This window comes from Penaeus vannamei, chromosome 7 (assembly GCF_042767895.1).
Source record: "Penaeus vannamei isolate JL-2024 chromosome 7, ASM4276789v1, whole genome shotgun sequence".
Lineage (NCBI taxonomy): Eukaryota > Metazoa > Arthropoda > Malacostraca > Decapoda > Penaeidae > Penaeus > Penaeus vannamei.
This window is the reverse complement of record NC_091555.1, coordinates 47,043,991-47,066,033: the sequence shown is the minus strand read 5'-3', so window position 1 is coordinate 47,066,033 and position 22,043 is coordinate 47,043,991. Positions and strand designations below refer to the sequence as shown.

Genomic DNA, 22,043 nt, shown 5'->3' with positions numbered 1-22,043 from the left:
CTGGCGCCCTCTGCTTCGACTCTTGTTTGTCTGTCCGTTTCTCTATCTCTCTTTCTTCCTTTTCTTTTCTTCTCTCTCTCATTCTCCTCTCACTCTCTCTCTTCTCTCTCTCTCTCTCTTTCTTCTCTCACTCTCTCTTTCTTCTTTCTCCCTCTAGCTCTATCCCTTTTCACTCTCACCCTTTCTCTCTCTCTCTCTCTCACTCTCTCTCTCTCTCTCTCTCTTTCTCTCTCTCTCTCTCTCTCTCTCTCTCTCTCTCTCTCTCTCTCTCCCTCCTTCCTTTCTTCCCACGAAATCGACCTCCCTTCCGTCCCCATCTCCGACAATTCACAAAATTGCGAATCACTCTCATTTAGCCAGAGCGGCCTCCTTGTTCCACATCCTACAGGCGGCCATTCACATTCACTCTCCTTGCTACTTCCTACAGATTACCCCTTCATTCATACACGCATCCACTCATTCATCCCTTGTGCTACACCCTACATTCATTACTCCATTTCCCGAGCTTGTGATACATCCTAGAGGTAAACACTCATTCATTCATTCATTTCCCGAGGTTGTGCTACATCCTAGAGATAACCTTTCATTCATTCATTCATTTCCCGAGCTTGTGCCATATCCTACAGATAACAATTCATTCATTCATTCATTTCCCGAGCTTGTGATACATCCTAGAAATAAACACTCATTCATTCATTCATTTCCCGAGCTTGTGCTACATCCTACAGATGACAATTCATTCATTAATATATTTCCCGAACTTGCGCCACGTCCTAGAGACAACCATTCACTCATTCATTCATTCATTCATTCATTCCACGAGCTCCTAAAACCGCTGGAAATCACTCTCCAGTCACGAAATAACCAAGAAACACCGTCGTGAGTGCAGCAGTGACTACGACAGCCCGACCCGTCCGCCACATTCCCGACCTCCAGCTTCTCTTCCTCGTCGCGTTCCAGGTCCGCAGTCGCTGGCAGGGGGGGGGCGGGGGGGAAGGAGCGTCGTCCCACGGAACGTCTCCTTTCCTTTAAGCTTACTAAGGCACCATGAAATAAGTCATAAGAGACGGGGAATTCAAAATGGCGCGGTGGGGGTGTCGGTCTCTCTCTCTCTCTCTCTCTCTTTCTCCTTCTCTTTCTTTCTTTCTTTCTTTCTTTCTTTCTTTCTTTCTTTCTTTCTTTCTCTCTCTCTCTCTCTCTCTCTCTCTCTCTCTCTCTCTCTCTCTCTCTCTCTCTCTCTCTCTCTCTCTCTGTCTCTCTCTCTCTCTCTCTCTCTCTCTCTCTCGGCTCGCTGGTAGGCTTATACGTACTCCATCCCCTAGGATCATTTCCGTCATTAAAAAAAAAAAACACACATCCTAATACGAAAGGATAGATAGGGGAGTTAAAAAAAACGAGAGATAAAAGGATAGAGGGTCCTAGGGGGGCTTGGGGTGGGGGTGGGGGACCTTACTGACCTTCCTTTCCGCCAGGAGGACCTTGCCGAAGGATCCCTTGCCGAGGACCATGAGGAAGTTGAAGTCCGTGGCGCGAATGATGTCCCTCTTGTTCATGTTGTGGGGGATGTGGTTGTCGGTGGTGCCGCTGGTTACCTTCTTCGTGATGGACGTCTTCTGGGGGGGAGGAAGCGGGGTTAATGCTGGGGCAACAGGCCGACGGTGGGTAAAGATCACTCTCTCTCTCTCTCCCTTTCTCTCTCTCTCTCTCTCTTTTATTCTCTCTCTCTCTCTCTCTCTCTCTCTCTCTCTCTATCTATCTATCTATCTTTTTCTCTCTCTCATTTAATCACTCTCTATATATATTTCTTTCTCTCTCATTTACTTACTCACTCACTCTCTCTCTCTCTCTCTCTCTATCTTTCTCTTTCTCTCATTTAGTCTCTCTCTCTCCCTCCCACTCTATCTCTTCCTCCCCCTTTCCCTCCCTCCCTCCCTCCTTCTCCCTCCTTCTCCTCCCTCTCCCTCCTCCCTTCCCCTCCCCCTCCCTCCCTCCCTCACCCTCCCCCTCCCTCTAACCCCTTGGCAATACACCCATAATCCCCCCCCCAAAACATCGATTTTCCAACCCCCTCCCCATCCCCTTTCTCCCTTTCTCCCTTTCTCCCTCGACCGTAAAAAGGGAGAAACAAGAACTCCCCGAAACCCTGATATCGAAACCGTAGTTAGCTTGTTGCGCGCAGAGGAAGTGGCAGACGAAATTGCAACAAAAGCTGCAACAAAAGGAGTCTCAACAAAAGCGGGGAGCCAACAGAGAGCGGAAGAGAGAGGGACGGGCAGCGAAGGGGGGGGAAGAGAGGGGGATGGAAGGAGGAAGGGGGAGAAAGAAAAAAAAAATGGTGGAAGCGACAAAAGTAAAAACCTAAAAAAACGAAAAAGATGAAAAAAAAAAAAATGACTGGAAAGTTTTAACGATGTGTATGGTAGCGGCAAGTGGGAATGCGCGGGAATGGCTTCGAGGAGCTGGAATAGGAACTGGAATAGCAAGTGGGAATGCACACGGGCGGGAGAAAGAGGAGAGGAAACGGAGAGACCGTAGAAAGAGGAAGGGAGAGAGAGAGAGAGAGAGAGAGAGAGAGAGAGAGAGAGAGAGAGAGAGAGAGAGAGAGAGAGAGAGAGAGAGAGAGAGAGAGAGAGAGAGAGAGAGAGAGAGAGAGAGAGAGAGTGAGAGAGAGAGAGAAAAAGAGAGAGAGAGACAGAGAGAGAGAGAGAGAGAGAGAGAGAGAGAGAGAGAGAGAGAGAGAGACAGAGAGAGAGACAGAAAGAGAGACAGACAGAAAGAGAAAAACAGACAGAGAGAGAGAAGAGACAGAGACAGAGAGAGAGAGAGAGAGAAAGAGAAAGAGAGAGAGAGAGAGAAAGAAAGAGACAGGCAGACAAAGATAAAGATAAACAGGCAAATAGGCAGACAGATAGATAGATAGATATAAACAAACAAACAAAGAAAAAAATACACACAAAAAAACGACAGCCCACTCGATACCAGAACGAGATAAAGAAACCGAAAAGGAACAAATCAATAATCAGAGAAAGACCAAGAGAGGGAAGTGAAGTGAGCGAAGTGAGCGAAGTGAGGTCAGAGATCCGAGAGCAACGTCTTCAAAACAACAACACTTTCTGAGAAGCAAATCAATCTCGCGGAGAAAGCTCAGATTAGGGGGGGAGGAGGAGGAGGAAGAGGGGGGGAGGAGGAGGAGAGAGGGAGGGAGGAGGAGGAAGAGGTGGGAGGATGAAGAGGGGGAGGAGGAGGAGGAGGGGGAGGAGGAGGAGAGGGAGGAGGAGGAGGAGGAAGAGGGGGAGGAGGAGGAGGAAAGGGGGAGGAGGAGGAGGGGAGGAAGGGGAGGAGGAGGAGGAAGAGGGAGGGAGGAGGGAGGGAGGGAGGGGAGGAAGAGGGGGAGAAGGAGGAGGAGGAGGGGGGAGGGAGGAGGAGGAAGAGGGGGGGAGAAGGAGGAGGAAGAGGGGCGGAGGAGGAGGGAGGAGGAGGAGGAGGGGGAGGGAGGAAGAGGGGGAGGGAGGAGGAGGAGGAGGAGGAGGAAGAGGGGGGAGGAAGAGGCGGGGAGGAAGAGGGGGGACAGGAGGAGGGGAGGAAGAGGGGAGGAGGAGAAAGAGGGGGACAGGAGGAGGAGGAAGAGGGGGAGGGAGGAGGGAGGAGGGGGAGGAAGAGGTGGAGGGAGGAGGAGGAGGAGGTGGAGGGGAGGAGGGGAGGAGGAAGAGGGGGAGGAGAGGGAGGAGGTTGAGAGGGAGGTGGTGGAGGAAGAGGGGGAGGAGGAGGAAGAGAGGGGAGGAGAAGGAGGAAGAGGGGGAGGAGGAGGAGGGGGAAGGGAGGACGAGGAGGAAGAGGGGGGAGGAGGGAGGAGGGAGGAGGAAGGAAGAGGAAGTGGAGGAGGAGAAGGAAGAGGAAAAGGAGAGGGATGGGGGGGAGAGGGAGAGTGATGGGGGAGGGGGATGGGAGGGAGGGTAAAGGCAGGGATAAGGAGAAATGAAATGAAAATAGAAAAGGGAAAAGGGGAGGAAGAGAATGGGGAGAAGGGTGAATGCGAAAGAGTAAAGAGGAAAGAGCAGAGAGGGAGATAGAGATGCAGATTGAGAAAGTGAGGAGATGGAGATGAAGACTGTGAGAATGTGGATGAAAGAGAGGGAGAGAGAGAGCGAAAGAGAGAAAGAGAGAAGGAAAGAAAGAGAGAAAGAAAGAGAAAGGGAGAAAGAAAGAGAAAGAGAGAAAGAGAGAAAAGAAAGAAAAAGAGAGAAAGAAAGAAAGAAAAAGAAAATGAGAAAGAAAAAGAAAGAGAGGTAGAAAGAAAAAGAGAGAAAGAAAAAGAGAGCAAGAAAGAAAACAAGAAAAAGAAAGAAAAAAAGAGAAAGAAAGAGAAAGAGAGGGAGAGAGAGCGCAAGCGTAACGAAAGAGCGGAGTGGGGGGGGGGAGGGGAGGGACGGAGGCTGGGGCAGAAGTCAACGGAATGTGTCCGAGAGAATTAAATGGAATGGAAATGAACCGCCCAAACGTTGCTCGCATGACGAAGGTGGCGATGGCGAGGAAGAAGAAGAAGAAGAAGAAGAAGAAGAAGAAGAAGGAGAAGGAGAAGGAGAAGGAGAAGGAGAAGGAGAAGGAGAAGGAGAAGGAGAAGAAGAAGAAGAAGAAGAAGAAGAAGAAGGAGAAGAAGAAGAAGAAGAAGAAGTAGAAGAAGAAGAAGGAGGAGGAGGAGGAGAAGAAGGAGAAGAAGAAGAAGAGGAAGAAGAAGAAGGATAAAAAGAAGGAGCAGAAGAAGAAGAAGAAGAGGAAGAAGAAGAAGAAAGAAGAAGTGTGTGTGTGTGTGTGTGTGTGTGTGTGTGTGTGTGTGTGTGTGTGTGTGTGTGTGTGTGTGTGTGTGTGTGTGTGTGTGTGTGTGTGTGTGTGTGTGTATGTACGCATGCATATAAGTATGCACGCATGTAAATAAGTACGAACGCATGAATATATGTACGTACGTATACACACACATACATATGAAAGCATACACATAAGTACGACATGTTTACACACACACTCCCTTCTCTCCATGTTTACCCCCCCGGCGCGGCGAGCCAAGACCCCTACTCCCCTTGGTCGCGGCAGAGGGACCGCACATTCCTCGGCGCCAGAGCTCGGGGCCTTCGGGCTGACCGCTCCGAGCCGACCAACCGCCTTCCGACCGCATAATACCCTCGGAGCCACACTTCCCGGGGGATTTTTCCAAAAGGGAGATGCTCACACGTTTCAACCGGAGGAGAGAATAAAGCCGAAGGGGGGAGGGGAGTCCGTGGAATAAAGAGAGAGAGAGAGAGAGAGAGAGAGAGAGAGAGAGAGAGAGAGAGAGAGAGAGAGAGAGAGAGAGAGAGAGAGAGAGAGAGAGAGAGAGAGATCGCTTGGACAATGCGACAGAAATATGTGGAAAAAAGCTTGTGGTTAAGATACTTTCTTTCGATGGGGAGTGGAGCAAGAGAGGGAGGAGGGGGAAGGGGAGGGGAAGAGAATATGAAGAGGAGGAAGAGAAGGGAAAAAAGAGGGAAGAAGATAAGAAAACGGAAGAGCGGGAATAGGAAGATATAGGAAGAAAGGGGAAGAGAAGAGAGAGGGAAGAGAGAGAGAGAAAGAGAGAAGAGGAAAAAGAGGGGGAAGAGAAGAGAGTGGGAAGACAGACAAAGAGAAGACACAAGAAGAGAGAAGGATAGAGGAGAAGAGAGAGAAGAGAAGGAAAAGACACAAGAGACAAGAGAAGGAAGAGACGAAAGAGGAGAAGAGAAGAGACAAGAGCCAAGAAAAGAAAAACCGACAAGAAAAGAGAAGAGAGAGGGATAGAGAAGAGAGGGAAGAGAGACAAGAACAGGAAGAGACAAGAGAAGGAAGAGAAGAGAGAGACAAGAGCCAAGAAAATCAAAACCCGACAAGACCGCCAAGAGAAGCGCAGAGAGGACCTCAGAAAGCGGAAGAGACGGCCTCGCATCACTCGAAGCGCTTCAGCACTCCGGCTAAATGAAGCGAGGGAAACGGCTTTGCACTCTCGCCGGCATGAATATGGAGGGGACGCGACTCCCGCCGACGGCTTCATCTCCCGAGCCTCCCCGCCGCCGCGCCCTATGGTAATGAGGATCGCCGGGGCCCGGAAGTCGCCGGCAGGAATCTTCCTTTTAAGGATAAACAGGCCGGGGCGAAGGACCAGAACACGAGCGGAAGCGGAGGTGGGAAAAGGAGTGAGGAAGGAAGCGGAAGAGGGAGTGGGAGAAAAGGGGAAAAGAGGAAGAGAGAAGGGTGCGGAAGAGGGTAAAGGAGGAGTGAGGAAGGAAGCGGAGGAGACTGAAGTAGGAAAGAGGAATGAAGCGGAAGAGGGAAAAGGAGGAGTGAGGAAGGAAGCGGAAGAGAGAAAAGGAGAAAAGAGGAAGGAAACGGAAGAGAGAAGGGAGCGGAAGAGAGTAGAGGAGGAGAGAGGAAGGGAGCGGAAGAGAGGAAGAGAGCGGAATGAAATAATCAAAATCAAATGATTTAACCCAATCACAGCCTTTTCCTACAATCACAGCCAAAAACAAATCTCTCACCCTAATCACAGCTAAAAAATAATAATAATAATAATAAAATAAACAACCTTTTCCCGCATTTTCCCGCATCCCACTCCGAGTTGATTCAGAAGTCTTTGCAAATATTCCCTTGATTAAAAGGATGCTTCGCGACATCCTCTGGTAAGGTCAACAACAAATAAAACGGTTTATTTAAGCTGTTTTCTTTTTCTTTTTTACCTTTTTTTTGTGGGGGTATATATAGTTTTTTTTCTTTCCTGTTTGCTGTATATATTTGCCGAACTATGCGTCGGTAAATTCCGCTCTTATATAAAGCCCTAAATGTATCGTGTACTCTTGTGAAATTTTATGAATACCTTTTAGCATTTAGAAAAAAAATCATTTATGTCATTCATCTATATTTCATTCACCTTTTAACTATTTACTCATCTACTTGCAGCTCAATTAAGGTTTAATAATCTCTCCCCATCATCTTTTTTTTTAAAGAAAATTCCTCTAAACAAAATAACAAACCGAATGACCTCATCCATTCACTCGCTCTCACAATCACTCTCTCATCCGAAAAATCTACGGACTGAAACCCCACTTTCAACTACAATAACGTTACAGCCACGCATCAAACGTACCACGGGCTTACCCACCCCTCTGCAGATTAGCCAGGATAGTAAATAAAGGACGAAACTAAACTGGTTACTACTATCCCCTCCCCTCTCCTCTCCTCTCTTCCCTCTCCTCTCCCCTCCCCCTCCCTCCTTCTGGGTTTAAAACAGGTCGAGTCCCAAATCCTTTTGCCTAATCGCGGTTTCCCATACTATTAACCCGGGATCAACCTCGCTCATACGCGCACGCATATAATCCCCTTTATTATTCCAGCATTTCAAGCACGATAACTAACCATTTCATGACCCTTTCACCAATTTATTTCTTTTTCCAATTATTTGTTTTAATTCTCGGTGGAAAGATAGCCTCTTTTCGGTGAAGTTAGCCTGTTGCTTTCGTCAACTTCGAGACCGGTGATTCACTGTGCACCGGGTACCCTTTCAAACCAAATGGCGCTTGTATAACTATGTTCAGTGCTTCTACAAACCCAGAGAAGTCCAATTAAAACTGAAGTGGGAGCTACATTTTTTTTCTTTTTCTTTTTTTTGAGAGTGAGAAAAGGAGAAGACGTGACAGTAATTTCCCGGTGAAGTTTACACTGGGGGGGGGGGAGAAGTTTATTTGCTTCTCGAAGGAAGATCACCAATGAGGCAGTTCCATTAAGTTCCCCTTTTTTAATATAAATTCAAGCAGCCATTGCAATGCGGCGAGACATTCTTTCACATTCTTTCTCTCTTTTTCTTGCCAACTCTTCCTCGACCTCCAAGAAAGAAAACAAAACAAGACAGCCACGAAAACAAAACCAAACCTCAGACACATCAAAAAGAGACAACCAAACAAATAAAAGAAGACAAAAAAAAAAACATACACACCAAAGAGAATACACAAAAAAAAAAAGTCAAGCAAGAAAATGAAAAGTCAAAAAGGCCAAAGAAGTCCTCATCGATTTACATGACACGGTCTTTGGGGAAGCCTCAGTAGCCGCCGGCGATCACTCGACGACTCGCAAGATACGGACACTATCTTCAAGGAAAGAGGGATGGGGGGGGGCGGGGAGGGGGGGTGTCATGGAGGTAGGGGAAGGGGATGGGTGCGGCGGAGGGGGAGGAGGGGAAAGGGACGGCGGACGGGGCATGGGGGGAGGGGAAAGGGGAGGGGATGGGATCTGGGGAGGGGAGGAGGATGGGATCGGCGGACGGGGCATGAGGAAGGGGAAGTGGCATGAGGAGGAGGGAGTGGAAAGAGGGATGGGGTGCGGGGAGGGGGGTGGCATGGGGGGGAGAAAGGGGATGGGGAACTGGGGAGGAGGGAGGAAAAGGGGATGGGACAAGAGGGAGGGGAAGGGGATGGGATCTGGGGAGGAGGGAGGGGGAAAGGGGGAGGGGATCTGGGGAGGGGGAGGGGAAAGGGCTACTGTGAAGGGGAAAGGAGCTGGGAGCTGGGGAGGGGAAGGGAAAGGGGCCTGGAGGAAGGAGGACGGGGTATGGAGAGAGGAGTAGGAGATGAGGAGGAGAAAGCAAAAGGAGAAGGGGCAGGGGGCACAGGAAGAGATGTGAATTAATGAAGAGGAGGCAGGAGGTCGGGAGAGGGGGAACAGGAAGGGGAAAGGAGAATAGACGAAGGAGATGAAGAGGAAAAGTTGGAAATGAAGAAGGGGAAAGAGGATGAGAAAGGAGGAGAAGGGAGGAGATAAGGCAGATGAGATAAATGAATAGAAGAGCAAGGAGGATGGGAGGGGGCAAGTAGGAAGGGGAAAGGATGCGGGGAAGAAGAATGGCGGGATAGGAGAGAGAGAGATAGGACAAGATATCTGGATGAAGAGGAGAAAGGAAAATGGGAGGAGAGAATAGGGGGCGGGGGGAAGGAGGATGAAGGAGAGGGGATGGGAGAGGAGGAAGAGGAAAATAGGGGGATGAAAAGAACAAGGAGAATGTGAGAAAGGAGAAAGAGTAAGAGAATGAAAGTGAGAGAGAGAGAGGGTGGACAGTGGAGGGGGAAAGGCAAGGGAGACATGAGGAGGCAGGGGACAAGAGGAGGAGGAGGAGGAGGGAGAGGAGGAGGAGGAGGGAGAGGAGGAGGAGGAGGGGAGAGGAGGAGGAGGAGGGGAGAGGAGGGAGAGGAGGAGGGAGAGGGAGGAGGACGAGAAAGCCCCAAAGGAGATGAAAGAAGAGTAAAGAGACTCACTCTCCTCTCGAGGAAAGAATAGCGACAACCGCCGTAAACAACGACAGTAACACAAACGGAGGGATTTGGATAGCGGGACAGGCTCGGGAAAAATATTACCCCGCCGCTTACAGTGCAAGTTTGTCCGTGAATTAACCTTTCCCGCAACACACGCAAAATGCATCTCCGCAATGGGACGCCCGCGCACGCATGACCGCTCTTGCAAAATAAGGAGACGCAACAACTCTGCATTTCTTCCCGAATAAGACTCGTCCCCCCGCCCCCCCCCCCTTTTAAAAATTCCTATTTGCAAGAGACTTTTTTTTTTTTTCGTCCACGCGACTAAACGGTCCCATAAGAAGGAGAAATCAGAATGGCAATAAAATATATATTCCTCTTTACAATATTTTTTTTTTGGGGGGGGGGCGGAGGGGGGGGGGGGGGGCTACACACAAACTCTTGCATTCAGACGAAGTAACATATATCTGCACTTTATGTTCGACATTACGTGGTCGCGGAGGGTGTCCTGGGGAAGGAGAGAGGGATGGGGAAGGGGTGGGGAAGGGGGAAGGGGTGGGGAAAGTGGGGAAGGGGTGGGAAAGTGGGAAGGAGTGGAGAAAGGGGGAAGAATTGAAGAAAGTGAGGAAGGAGTGGAGAAAGGGGGAAGAATTGAAGAAAGTGAGGAAGGAGTGGAGAAAGGGGAAGAATTGGAGAAAGTGAGGAAGGGTTGGAGGAAGAGGTAGAATTGGAGAAAGTGAGGAAGAGGTGGGGATGGGGATGGGGGAAGGGGTGGGGAAAGTGGGGAAGGGTTGGAGGAAGGGGAAGAATTGGAGAAAGTGGGGAAGAGGTGGGGATGGGGGAAGGAGTGGGGAAAATGGGGAAGGAGTGGAGAAAGGGGAAGAATTGAAGAAAGTGGGGAAAGTGGGGAAGAGGTGGAGATGGGGGAAGGGGTAGGGAAAGTGGGGAAGAAGTGGAGAAAGGGTAATAATAGGAGAAAGTTGGGAAATAATGGGGAAGGGTGGAAGGGATGGAGAAGAGAGGAAGGGGTCGGCAAATGGGCAAGCATTGAGAGGAAAGATAAAGCGAAGGGGTAAGGGAGTGCCAACAGAAGGAGGACGGGGCTATAAGAGGAAGCAGGAAGAGGAGGAAGAGCAAGAGTAAGAGGAGGAAGAGGAAGAGGAAGAAGGAAGATCCTCCAATCCTTCCGTTCAAGCTTGTAAGAGGAGGAAGAGCAAGAGGAAGAGGAGGAAGAAGGAAGATCCTCCAATCCTTCCGTTCAAGCTTGTAAGAGGAGGAAGAGCAAGAGGAAGAGGAGGAAGAGCAAGAGGAGGAAGCAGGAAGAGGAGGAAGAACAAGAGCAAGAGCAAGACCAAGAGGAAGAGGAAGAAGCAAGATCCTCCAATCCTTCCGTTCAAGCTTGTAAACTCCCTTTGACGACCGACTCGCCAAGGGGGGGAAGTGCGCTCGGCCGCGGAGAGATGCCAGGGGGGGGGGGGGAATATATATTTTTCTCCTTTATTGCTGGACGAAATGCGATTGCCGTGGAATTTAAAGGGCGCCCTCACTCATGCTAACATTAGGGGCTGAAGATGTCAAAGAGAGAGAAGGAGGGAGGGAGAGAGAGGGAGGGAGAGGGAGAGGGAAGGAGGGAGGGAAGGGGGAGGGAGGGAGGGAAGGAGGGAGGGAGAGGAGGGAGTGAGGGAGAGGGAAGGAGGGATGGAGAAGGAGGGATGAGGGGAGAGAGAGGGAGAGGGAAGGAGGGAGAGGAAGGGGGAATGAGGGAAGAGAGAGGGAGGGAGGGAGAGGGAGAGAGAGAGAGAGAGGAGGAGGAGAGAGAGAGAGAGAGATGGAGGGAGAGAGAGAGAGAGAGAGAGAGAGAGAGAGAGAGAGAGAGAGAGAGAGAGAGAGAGAGAGAGAGAGAGAGAGAGAGGAGAGAGAGAGAGAAGAGAGAGAGAGAGAGAGAGAGAGAGGGAGAAGGAGGGAGAGAGAGGGAGGGAGAGAGGAGAGGGAGGAGAGAGGGAGAGGGAGCGGGAGAGGGAGAGGGAGAGGGAGAGGGAGAGGGAGAGGGAGAGAGAGAGAGAGAGAGAGAGAGAGAGAGAGAGAGAGAGAGAGAGAGAGAGAGAGAGTGAGAGAGAGAGAGAGAGAGAGAGAGAGAGAGAGAGAGAGAGAGAGAGAGAGAGAGAGAGAGAGTGAGAGAGAGAGAGAGAGAGAGAGAGAGAGAGAGAGAGAGAGAGAGAGTGGTGGTGAGTGAGAGTGAGTGAGTGAGTGAGTGGTGAGTGAGTGAGAGAGTGAGAGTGAGAGAGGTGAGAGAGAGTAGAGAGAGAGAGAGAGAGAGAGAGAGAGAGAGAGAGAGAGAGAGAGAGAGAGAGAGAGAGAGAGAGAGAGAGAGAGAGAGAGAGAGAGAGAGAGAGAGAGAGAGAGAAGAGAGAAAGAGAAAGGAGAGAAAAAAAAGAGAAAGAGAGACGGAGAGAAAACGAAAAAAGAGAGACAAAGAAAACGAAACCGAAAGAGAGACAAACAGCCAAACAAACAGAAACAGAGAACTCACACCTCCACGAATCCACCGTCAACCCACCAAGCCAAAACCCACCCCCACCCTCTCCGCCACCCTCACCCTCACCCTCACCCTCACCCACCCTAAACCCACAAAAAAAAAAAAAAGGTGATCCGGACGACGGTGACGACAACGCAAGGAGGTGTTGACGCGAAGAGACGACCCCCTCCTCCCCCTCCCCACTCCCTCGCGCCCCCCTTTCGGAACCCCCCCCCCGGAAACCCTGTGAAATCTCTCGGGCCATTTCCCTCTCGTTTCCTCCCCCTCCCCCACCCCACACCCTTCGCACTTGGGGGGGGGGGGTGAATCGCGCCTTTGGGGGTAGGATTACACGGGCCATTTCCTCACCCCGAAGGCCCGCCCCCCCCCTCCAGCGCCCTAGGATTCACGGCGTAGGATTCCTTGGGCGTGTTGCGCTTAGGCCTATCCAAAGGGGGTCTTGGCTGCGCGGGGAAATAGGGAATAAATACGGTACGGGGATGAACTGGAATGAATACGGTACTAGGATAAGCTGGAATAAATACGGTGCGGGGATAAGCTGGAATAAATACGGTACTTGAAAAGGAAAACACACACACACACACACACACAAAAAAAAAAAAATACACGGTACTAGGATAAGCTGGAATGAATACGGTACTAGGATAAGCTGGAATAAATACGGTACGGGGGTAAGCTGGAATAAATACGGTACTAGGATAAGCTGGAATGAACACGGTACTAGGATAAGCTGGAATGAACACGGTACTAGGATAAGCTGGAATGAATACGGTACGAGGATAAGGTGGAATAAATACGGTACTAGGATAAGCTGGAATAAATACGGTACTAGGATAAGCTGGAATAAATACGGTACGGGGATAAGCTGGAATAAATACGGTACTATGATAACCTGGAATAAATACGGTACTAGAAAAAAGAAGAAAAAAACACGGTACCAGGACAGACACGGTACAAGGACAAGCACGCTACTGGAATAAATACGGTTATTGAATTAACGAAACACTGGCATCGACAAGGTTCTAGGGTAAAACACGGTACTAGGGTAAGCACAGTCCCAGAATTAACGGCACTAGGGTAAGCACAGTCCCAGAATAAACACGGTACTAAGATAAGCACAGTCCCAGAATAAACACGGTACTAGGATAACCGCAGCTCTAGAAAAAAAAACACGATACCATAATAAGCGCAAATCAAGAATAAACACGGTACTAGAAAAAATAACACGATACTAGAATAGAAAAAAACTCAATTCTAGAAAAACAACAACACGATACTAGAAAAAAACAACACAATTTTAGAAAAACAACAACACGATACTAGAAAAAAACAACACAATTTTAGAAAAACAACAACACAATTTAAGAAAAAAACAACACGATACTAGAAAAAACAACACGATATTAAAATAAAAAAACACAATTCTACAATAAACACGATACTAGAAAACAACAACACGATGCTAGAATAAACAACACGATACATCCCTTTATGATCCCGAATGCAAATACAGACCTGATTAACCCTAAACTAAACACGCCAAGACAAGGGAAGGCAAACAACACAGATTAAATAAACCGAGAAATGGAGAAGGAAAAAAAAGTTTAGGGAAAAAAATCAGCAAAGAAGACAAGGGGAAAAAAGTAATGTTAAAAAGACAAAGGGGGAAAAATCAGGAATATAAGAGAGGAGGGGGGGAAAGAAAGGGAAAAAGACAAGGAAAAAAGCGACCAGGAAAAAAGACGTAGAGAAAAAAGACTAAGGAAAAAAGGACACAGAAAAAAAACAAGGGAAAAATGGACACAGAAAAAAAAGGGAAAAAAGTGACCAGAATAAACGACATAGGGAAAAAAAGACAAGGGAAAAAAAGGACCAGGAAATAAAGGACATAAGGAAAAAAAGAGGAAAATATCCCAGTGCGCTGATTAACTTCCCTGCAGTCAACAAGGCGAGACAGTCCAACCTTTTACGATTTAATTTCCGGACAACAGACCAGAAGAAAGAAGAAAGAAAAAAAGAAAGAAAGAAAAGAACGAAAAGAAATAAATAAAGAAAAGAAGACGTTAAGAAAAGGTAAAGAAGGACAGAAAAAAAATCAGAAGAGAAGAAAATTAGATAGAACAAAAACGAAAGAAAAAAGAAATGAAGAAATAAGTAAATCACGAAAGAGAGAAAAGAAGAAAGTAAGAAAAAGGAACAGAAGAGAATACGAAAGAAAATAAAGCAAGAAAAGATAGAAAACAAAAATTAAAAGAAGAAATTAAATAAAAGAAAAAAATAAGAAGTAAGAAAGAAAAGGAATTCCGAAAGAAAAAAAACAAGAAAAAATAAAAGAAAACCAGAAAACAACAAAGAAAAAGAAGGAAAGAACAGTAGAGAGTAACAAACGGCTGGAATCGGGTCATTTGGCAAGACAGGTCAACTCGAATGCCGTAATCCCGTTCGAAGACGAAGTCGAAGTCAAGCCAGAACAACGCGGATCAATCCTTTGCAAGGAAAACGAACAAAGAAAGAGTCAAGATAAGCCAACATAGCCTAAAAAACAATAAATAAACAAATAAATACGAACAAACATGAATAAACAAAACAAAAAAAGATAAAAATTAATAAGTGAAACAAGTAAAACGTAAACAGGAAAGCAAACGAACAAAGAAAAAGTAAAGATAAGCCAACATAACCTTAAAAAAACAATAAACAAATAAATAAGAATAAACACGAACAAACAAAACAAAACAAAAGATAAAAACGACTAAATGAAACGAATAAAACGTAAACAGGACAAACCAAGTCAACTCCGGGCAAGCTAACCTAAAACCGTTAGAAAGTGTCACGAAGGGAAATTTTCAAATTCAAAAAAGGAGAATAATATTCTGGACACTTCTACGTCACGCAATCCCTTTGTCGATTAATAATTGAGTGATTTAGATACTAATTAGCTCCTTGAAATCAAATCCCGAGATACTAATCCGATCTGTTTGTTTTGTTTGTTTGTTTGTTTGTTTGTTAGTGTGTGTGTGTGTGTGTGTGTGTGTGTGTGTGTGTGTGTGTGTGTGTGTGTGTGTGAGAGAGAGAGAGAGAGAAAGAGAGAGAAAGAGAGAGAAAGAGAGAGAGAGAGAGAGAGAGAGAGAGAGAGAGAGAGAGAGAGAGAGAGAGAGAGAGAGAGAGAGAGAGAGAGAGAGAGAGAGAGAGAGAGTAGGAGAAGAGAGAGAAAGAGAGAGAGAGAGAGAGAGAGAGAGAGAGAGAGAGAGAGAGAGAGAGAGAGAGAGAGAGAGAAAGAAAGAGAAAGAGAAGAAAGAGAGAGAAAGAGTAAGAGAGTAAGAGAGTAAGCGAACAAGAGAATAAGCGAGTGAGTGAATGAGTGAGTGAAAAAGCTACAGCAAGTCGCACCCCGTGACTCCCCCCCCCACCCCCCAACCCCACCCCGCCCTGACGACGCACACCCCACCCCCCCTCCTTCAGATCACCAAGGCAACGTGTCATATTTTTTCTTCTCATGGCCAAGAGCTCGGAAATAACTCATCTTTCGTACTCACGGAAAATAATTCTTTTAAGGTAAGTGTCCTCCATGACTTTCGTTATTTATAGCAAGAGAGAGGGGATGGAGGGGAAGGGAGAGGGAAAAGGAGGGAAAGGGGAGGGAAAGTGAGAGGGATTAGGGGAGGGGAAGGGGGGGGAAGGGAGAGGGAAAAGGAGGGAAAGGGGAGAGAAGGAGGAGGGGGAGGGAGGGGGGAGGGGGAGGGGAGGGGAGAGAAGGGAAACGGGAGGGAGGGAAAGTGGAGGGATTGGGGAAGAGAAGGAATGGGATGGGAAGGGAAAGGAGGAAGGGGAAGGAAAGGAAGAAGGGAAAGGTAGAGAAAGGGGGGGGGGGGGAGGGAGGGAGGGAGAGGGAAAAGGGGAAAGGGGAGGGAAAGTGAGAGGGATTAGGGGAGGGAAGGGAAGGAAAGAGAGGGAAAAGTAGGGAAAGGGGAAGGGGAGGGAAAGGGAAGGGAAAGGAGGAAAGGGAGGGAAAGTGAGAGGGAAAAGGTAGGGAAGGGAAGAGAGAGGGAAAGTAGGGAAAGGGGGAAGGGGAGGGAGGGGAGGGGAGGGGAGAGTAGGGAAAGGGAGAGAGGGAGGGCAGAGGATGGAAAGTGAGAGGGATTGGGGGAAGGGAAGGGAAGGGAAGGGAGGGAAAGGGGATGGGAGGAGAAGGTACAGAACCAGAACTGCCATCTTGACCGAAAAACAACCCAACAACGACGACGTCACGACCTCATCAACCTGCGTCCTCTCAAGCAAACACCAACCCCAGAAGCCCTACAAAGAGACAAACAAAACAAAACAAAACAAAATAAAAAATCCAACAACTACCCCCAAACCCCACACTCCCCACCCCCCTTACAAGCACAACCAATCCCCAACCAACCCCGACAACGCCTCGCAAAAGCAAACAAAAAACAAAACAAAACAAAACAAAAACAAAACAAACAACAACTACCCCCAAACCCCACTCCCCAACCCCTTACAAGCCCAACCAATCCCCAACCAACCCCGACAACGCCTCGCAAAAGCAAACAAAAAAACAAAACAAAAAAACAACAAAAAATCCCCATCTACCCCAACCCCCGTACAAGCACAACCAATCCCCAACCAACCCCGACAACGCCTCGCAAAAGCCAAAAAAAAAAAAAAAAAAAAAAAAACGAATCCCCCCCCCAAAAAAAAAAAAAAAATTGTCCCGGCCCCTTGAACGCGAGCCAGTTGAGGAGCCCACAAAGGCGCGCCCGTGGCATCTCTCTCCTTCGAGGAAACGGCCGCACAATGCTTGCATCTCACGCCCGCCGCCGAAGACACAATGCAGATTGGATATTTCGGGCCGCGAACATATCGACGACGCCCACAAATGAACTCTATTGAGGGCGCCGCTCGGAGGGCCGCCGCGGGCGCTCCCAACTAAGCAGAGGACGCAGAGGCCAAAAAAAAAATATATATATATATAATGGGATGGATACATACATACATACACACATATATACATACTAACATAATGGCCCAAATATATACATAAACGAACACATACATATATTCTAAAATAACACATACATACAATCTAACATAAAAACACAAAAATATGTACATGAATAGACATACAATCTAACATAATGGCAAAAAAAAAAAAAAAAAAATATATATATATATATATATATATATATATATATATATATATATATATATATATATATATATATATATATATATATATATATATATATATATATAAACAAACGAATACACACATTCATTCAACCACAATACACACACATACAATCCAACACAACGCCCTAAAACATATAAAACAAAACACATACATACACTCTTAACACACACACAAAAAATTGCACACCTATAAGAATCCGCACATCTATTTCGCACTCGCTGAAAGAACTCCAAACGAGGCGGAGCTTTTTCCATTTCGAGATTCTGAGTAACGAGCAAATCACCCCGAATGTGGGTTAGAGGAGGAGACAGAGAGGAGGAAGAGGAATAAACGGGAAGGGAGAAGAGAGAAGGGAGAAGAGAGAATAGAGAAGGGAGAAGAGAGAAGGGAGAAGAGAGAAGAGAAAAGCGAAGAGAGATTAATGTAAAAATGTGATGAGGGAAAAAAGAAGGGAAAAGGGAAGCTCATTAATAAAGAAGGGAGGAGGAGGAGTAGGAGGAGGAGGAGGAGGAGGAGGAGGAGAAGAAGAAGAAGAAGAAGAAGAAGAAGAAGAAGAAGACGAAGAAGAAGAAGAAGAAGAAGAAGACATAGAAGAGGAGAAGAAGAAGAAGTGTGAGAAAAGATAAAGCGTAGAGACACAGATGAAGGGGACAGAAGAGGAGGAGAAGGAATGAGAAAAGAAAATACAATAAAAAAAAGTTTAAGAGAAAATATATATCCTAAATTAGAAAAAAGACGCGAAAGAGACGGAATGAAGTGAGCCAGAAGAAAGGAGAAAGGGGAAAGAAAGAGAAAGAGAAAGGCCGATAAGAACGCGGTGGAGAGCGAAAATAGAAGGATTTGAACCAATCTTACAATTCCTTAAGCTTTGTAGATCTCTGCAAAACTTCTCCAACTGATACCACTCTGGGTGTATGAGTTTGTCTGTCTGTCTGTTTGTCTTTGTCTGTGAGTGTCTGTCTGTCTGTTTTTGTCCGTGTGTGTGTCTGTTTTTGTATGTGTGTGTGTTTTTGTCTGTGTGTGTCTGTTTTTGTCTGTGTGTGTTTTTGTCTGTGTGTGTTTTTGTCTGTGTGTGTGTGTGTCTGTTTTTTATCTGTGTGCATGTGTCTGTCTGTGTGTGTGTGTCTGTTTGTTTTTTGTCTGTCTGTGTCTATCTATGTCTGTTTGTTTTTGTCTGTCTGTGTTTATCTATGTCTGTTTGTTTTTGTCTGCCTGTATCTGTCTGTCTCAATCTCCCTCTCCCACAAACCCGAACCTTCCTTTAATTATTTAACAGACCAATCGTACCAAACAAAGCCCCCCCCCCCTCTGCGACCTCCAGGAATTCCAAACACACTGATCAACCTCGTCCGGCAGCTTCCGTGTCCGGTTCGGAGGCGAGCCAATGAGCACAAGAAGGACGGCCGATCAGCTGCGACCGACAAGCAATTACGGAGAAACGTATTTCGGGTTTTTCTTTCTCTCCCGACGGGTTCCCTCGGGGTTGGATTCGCTCGCGGGGGAGGGTTGTAAAAAAAAAAGGCAAGGCTCTGTGTGTGTGTGTGTGTGTGTGTGTGTGTGTGTGTGTGTGTGTGTGTGTGTGTGTGTGTGTGTGTGTGTGTGTGTGTGTGTGTGTGTGAGAGAGAGAGAGAGAGAGAGAGAGAGAGAGAGAGAGAGAGAGAGAGAGAGAGAGAGAGAGAGAGAGAGAGAGAGAGAGAGAGACTGTAGACAGACAAAAAGACAAAAAAAAGCTGGTCTCTGTATCAATATACGAAATCCATCAACCGAAACTAATTTAAAATTCACATTAAACACATAAAAGACAACCACAACCAACACCATTTCACAACAACTAAAGTAACCGAACACAAGAAAAAAAAAACACTCGAGAAGGAGGGAAGGAAAGGAGGCAAGAGAGTGACCGAAAAAAAACTGGACAACGAAAGAGAAATAAAACAAGAAGACGGACGGTCGGCGGAGGAAGACGCGAAAAACAGGAGGGAGACAAATGCCGAGAGGGCCGAGGGGGGCGCCTCCTCCTCTCCCCCTCTTCCTCTTCTTCCCCATCCTCTCCTTTCTCTTCTTCTCCCTCCTCTCCCTCCTTTCCTTTCTCTTCCTCTCCTTCCTCTTTCTCTCCCTCCTCTCCTTCCTCTTCCTCTCCCTCCTCTTCTTCCCCCTCTTCTTCGTCTATTCCTTGTTCCCTTTGTCTCTCTTCCCTTTCTTCTTCTTCCTCCTCTTTCTTTCTTCCTCTTCCCCTCTATCTTCACTTTTATTCCTCCTCCAGTTCTTTCTTCTCTACCTCCTGTTCCTCCTATTCTACTCTTCCCATTTCTTCTTCCTCCTCTTCTTCTAGCTCCTCTTTCTTTCTTTCTCTACTACTACCTTCACTTCTTATTCCTCCTCCATTTTATTATCTTTCTTATTGTTCCTCCTATTCTGATTCTTCCTATTCTTCTTCCTTCCCTCTCTGTTTCCCCTTTTCTCCTTCTTCTACTACTACTACTACTTTATCCTCTTCTTCTTCTTATCATTATTATTATTATTATTATCATTATTATTATTTTTATTATTATCATTATTATCATCATTATTATCATTATCATCATTATTATTATCATCATCATTATCATTATCATCATCATTATCATCATCATCATCATTATTATCCTCATTATTATTATCATTATTATCATCATCATTATCATCATCATCATCATCATCATCATCATTATCATTATTATTATTACCATTATCATTATTATTATTACCATTATCATTATTATTATTATCATCATTATCATCATTATTATTACCATCATCAATATTATTATCATCATCATTATTATTATCATCATTATTATTATTATCATCATTATTATTATTATTCCTCTTCCTCCTCCTCCTGAGGCCGCCCCGTCGCCTTGGCGGCCGGGAGACAAATGGCGTGAAAATTAACATGGGAGCCTCTTTCCTTTTTCGTTTTCAGGAGGAGGGGGAGGGGGTGAGAGGGAGGAGAGGGAGAGGGAGAAGGAGAGGGAGAGGGAGAGGGAGAGGGGGTGAGAGGGTGAGAGGGAGAGGGGGAGGAGAGGAGGAGGAGGAGGAGAGAGGGAGGAAAGGGAGAGGGGGAGGGAGAGGGGGAGGGAGAGGGGGAGAGAGGGTGAGAGGGAGAGGGAGAGGGGGAGGGGAGAGGGAAGGAAAGGGAGAGGGGGAGGGAGAGGGGGAGGGGGTGAGAGGGAGAGGGGGAGGGAGAGGGAGAGAGAGGAGGAGGGAAAGGAGAGGGGAGGGGGATGGGGTGAGGGAGAGGAGAGGGAGAGGTGAAGGAGAGGGAGAGAGGAAGGAAAGAGGAGGGCTAGGGGAGGGGGAGGGGGGAGTGGGAGCGAGGAATGAGAGGGAGGAGAGGGGGATGGGGTGAGGGAGAGGGAGATGGAGAGGTGAAGGAGAGAGAGAGAGGAAGGAAAGGGAGAGGGGAGAAGGGAGAGGGTAGGGGGTGAGAGGGAGAGGGAGAGAGGAAGGAGAGGAGGAGGAGGAGGAGTAGGAGGAAGAGGAGGAAAAAGAAGAGGAGTAGGAGGAATAGGAGGAAAAAGAGGAGGAGGAGGAGGAAGAAGAGGTAAGGCGGTAAGAAAATGCATAAGAAAGGTAAGAGAAAGACGGCGCAGGAATTATGAGAGGGAATAAGAAATATGAAACCAAAGAAGGGGAGGAGGTCGAGTTAGTGGCAGGAGTAAAATATGAAGGCAGAAGAAGAAGAAGAGCACACATAATAATAATAATAATAATAATAATAATAATAATAATAATAATAATAATAATAATAATAATATCAACAATAATAATAATAATATTAACAACAATAACAATAATAACAATAATAAAAAAACAATAATAAAAATAACGATAATAGCAATAATAATAACACTAACAATAATTAAAAAAATAATTAGAATAACACTAACAATAATAACAATAACGATAGTAATAATAACAACAATAATAACAATACCAACAACAATAATCACAACGAACATGCAGATGATAATAATATAACGAAAGACCCGGTGATCGCGGCAGCCCCAACCGGCCCTCAGCTGACCCCACCGTCGCGCCCTCCTGCAGCTGCCACTCGAGATCTGTCACCATAATTCTCTCTCTCCGGAGGGCGCTGAGGAGTCGTCCCCGAGTCGTTGATGCACCGGGGGGACGGGGGGGGGGCTGGGGGAACGAGAGGGGACGGAGGGATGAGGTGGGGGACGGGGAGGAGGAGGTGGGGGACTTGGGGAGGAGGAGGAGGAACGAGAGGATGGGGGACGGGGGGAGGAGGGACGGGGGAAAGGAACGAGAGGATGGGGGACGGGGAGAGGAGGAGGAACGAGGGGATGGGGGGACGGAGAGGAGGAACGAGGGGATGGGGGACTGGGGGAGAGGGGGATTGGGGAGGGGAAGGGAAAAACGTCCTGGGTTGGAGGACATAGGGAGGGAGGGAGGGGGGGGGTGTCTCCTTTGGTGGCATCTGTTTCTCGCCCTTTCTCGCATATGCTTCTTGTCTTTTCTTCCATCCATTTGTTCTCCTTTCTCGCATTTGCTTCTTGCTTCTTCTTGTTTATGTTTCATACCCTTCCTTGCATCTGCCTTTTCCCTTTTCCTTGCAATTATTTCTTGCATTTCCTTCTGTGTCGTTTCTGCATCTGCGTTTCGTCCTAATTCCGTTTTCTTCTATTTGCCTTTATTGGTTTCATTTATTTATTCTCTTATCTTTTTCATATGTATAGAAACGAACTAATTGCATACATATATACAGCGTGAGTGGAAATAATATGCGACATTTTCCACTCTCATCTCATTTACTTTCGTCCTTTAAATTAATGCTTTTCTTCCATTTTAATCTAATCTTATTACCTTTCGTCTTTAAATCACTACTTTTCTTCATTATATTCTAATTCCCTTTCGTCTTTTAATTCCTACTTCCATTCTAATCTAATTTACTTTCGTCTTTAAATTCCTGCTTTTCTTCCATTTTAATCTAATTTCCTTC

General features: G+C 46.8%; 1 protein-coding gene across 1 annotated transcript in view; it reads right to left on the bottom strand.

Annotated features, from left to right (window-relative positions):
- The window catches only part of LOC113812176 (Protein C kinase 53E), a 94,495-nt gene that overhangs the window by 42,437 nt on the left and 30,015 nt on the right, over window positions 1-22,043 (bottom strand). Inside the window, exon 4 of the mRNA XM_070123835.1 lies at window positions 1,458-1,613. Within this exon, the coding sequence (XP_069979936.1) occupies window positions 1,458-1,613 (156 nt within the window). The remainder of the gene's footprint in view (window positions 1-1,457; window positions 1,614-22,043) is intronic.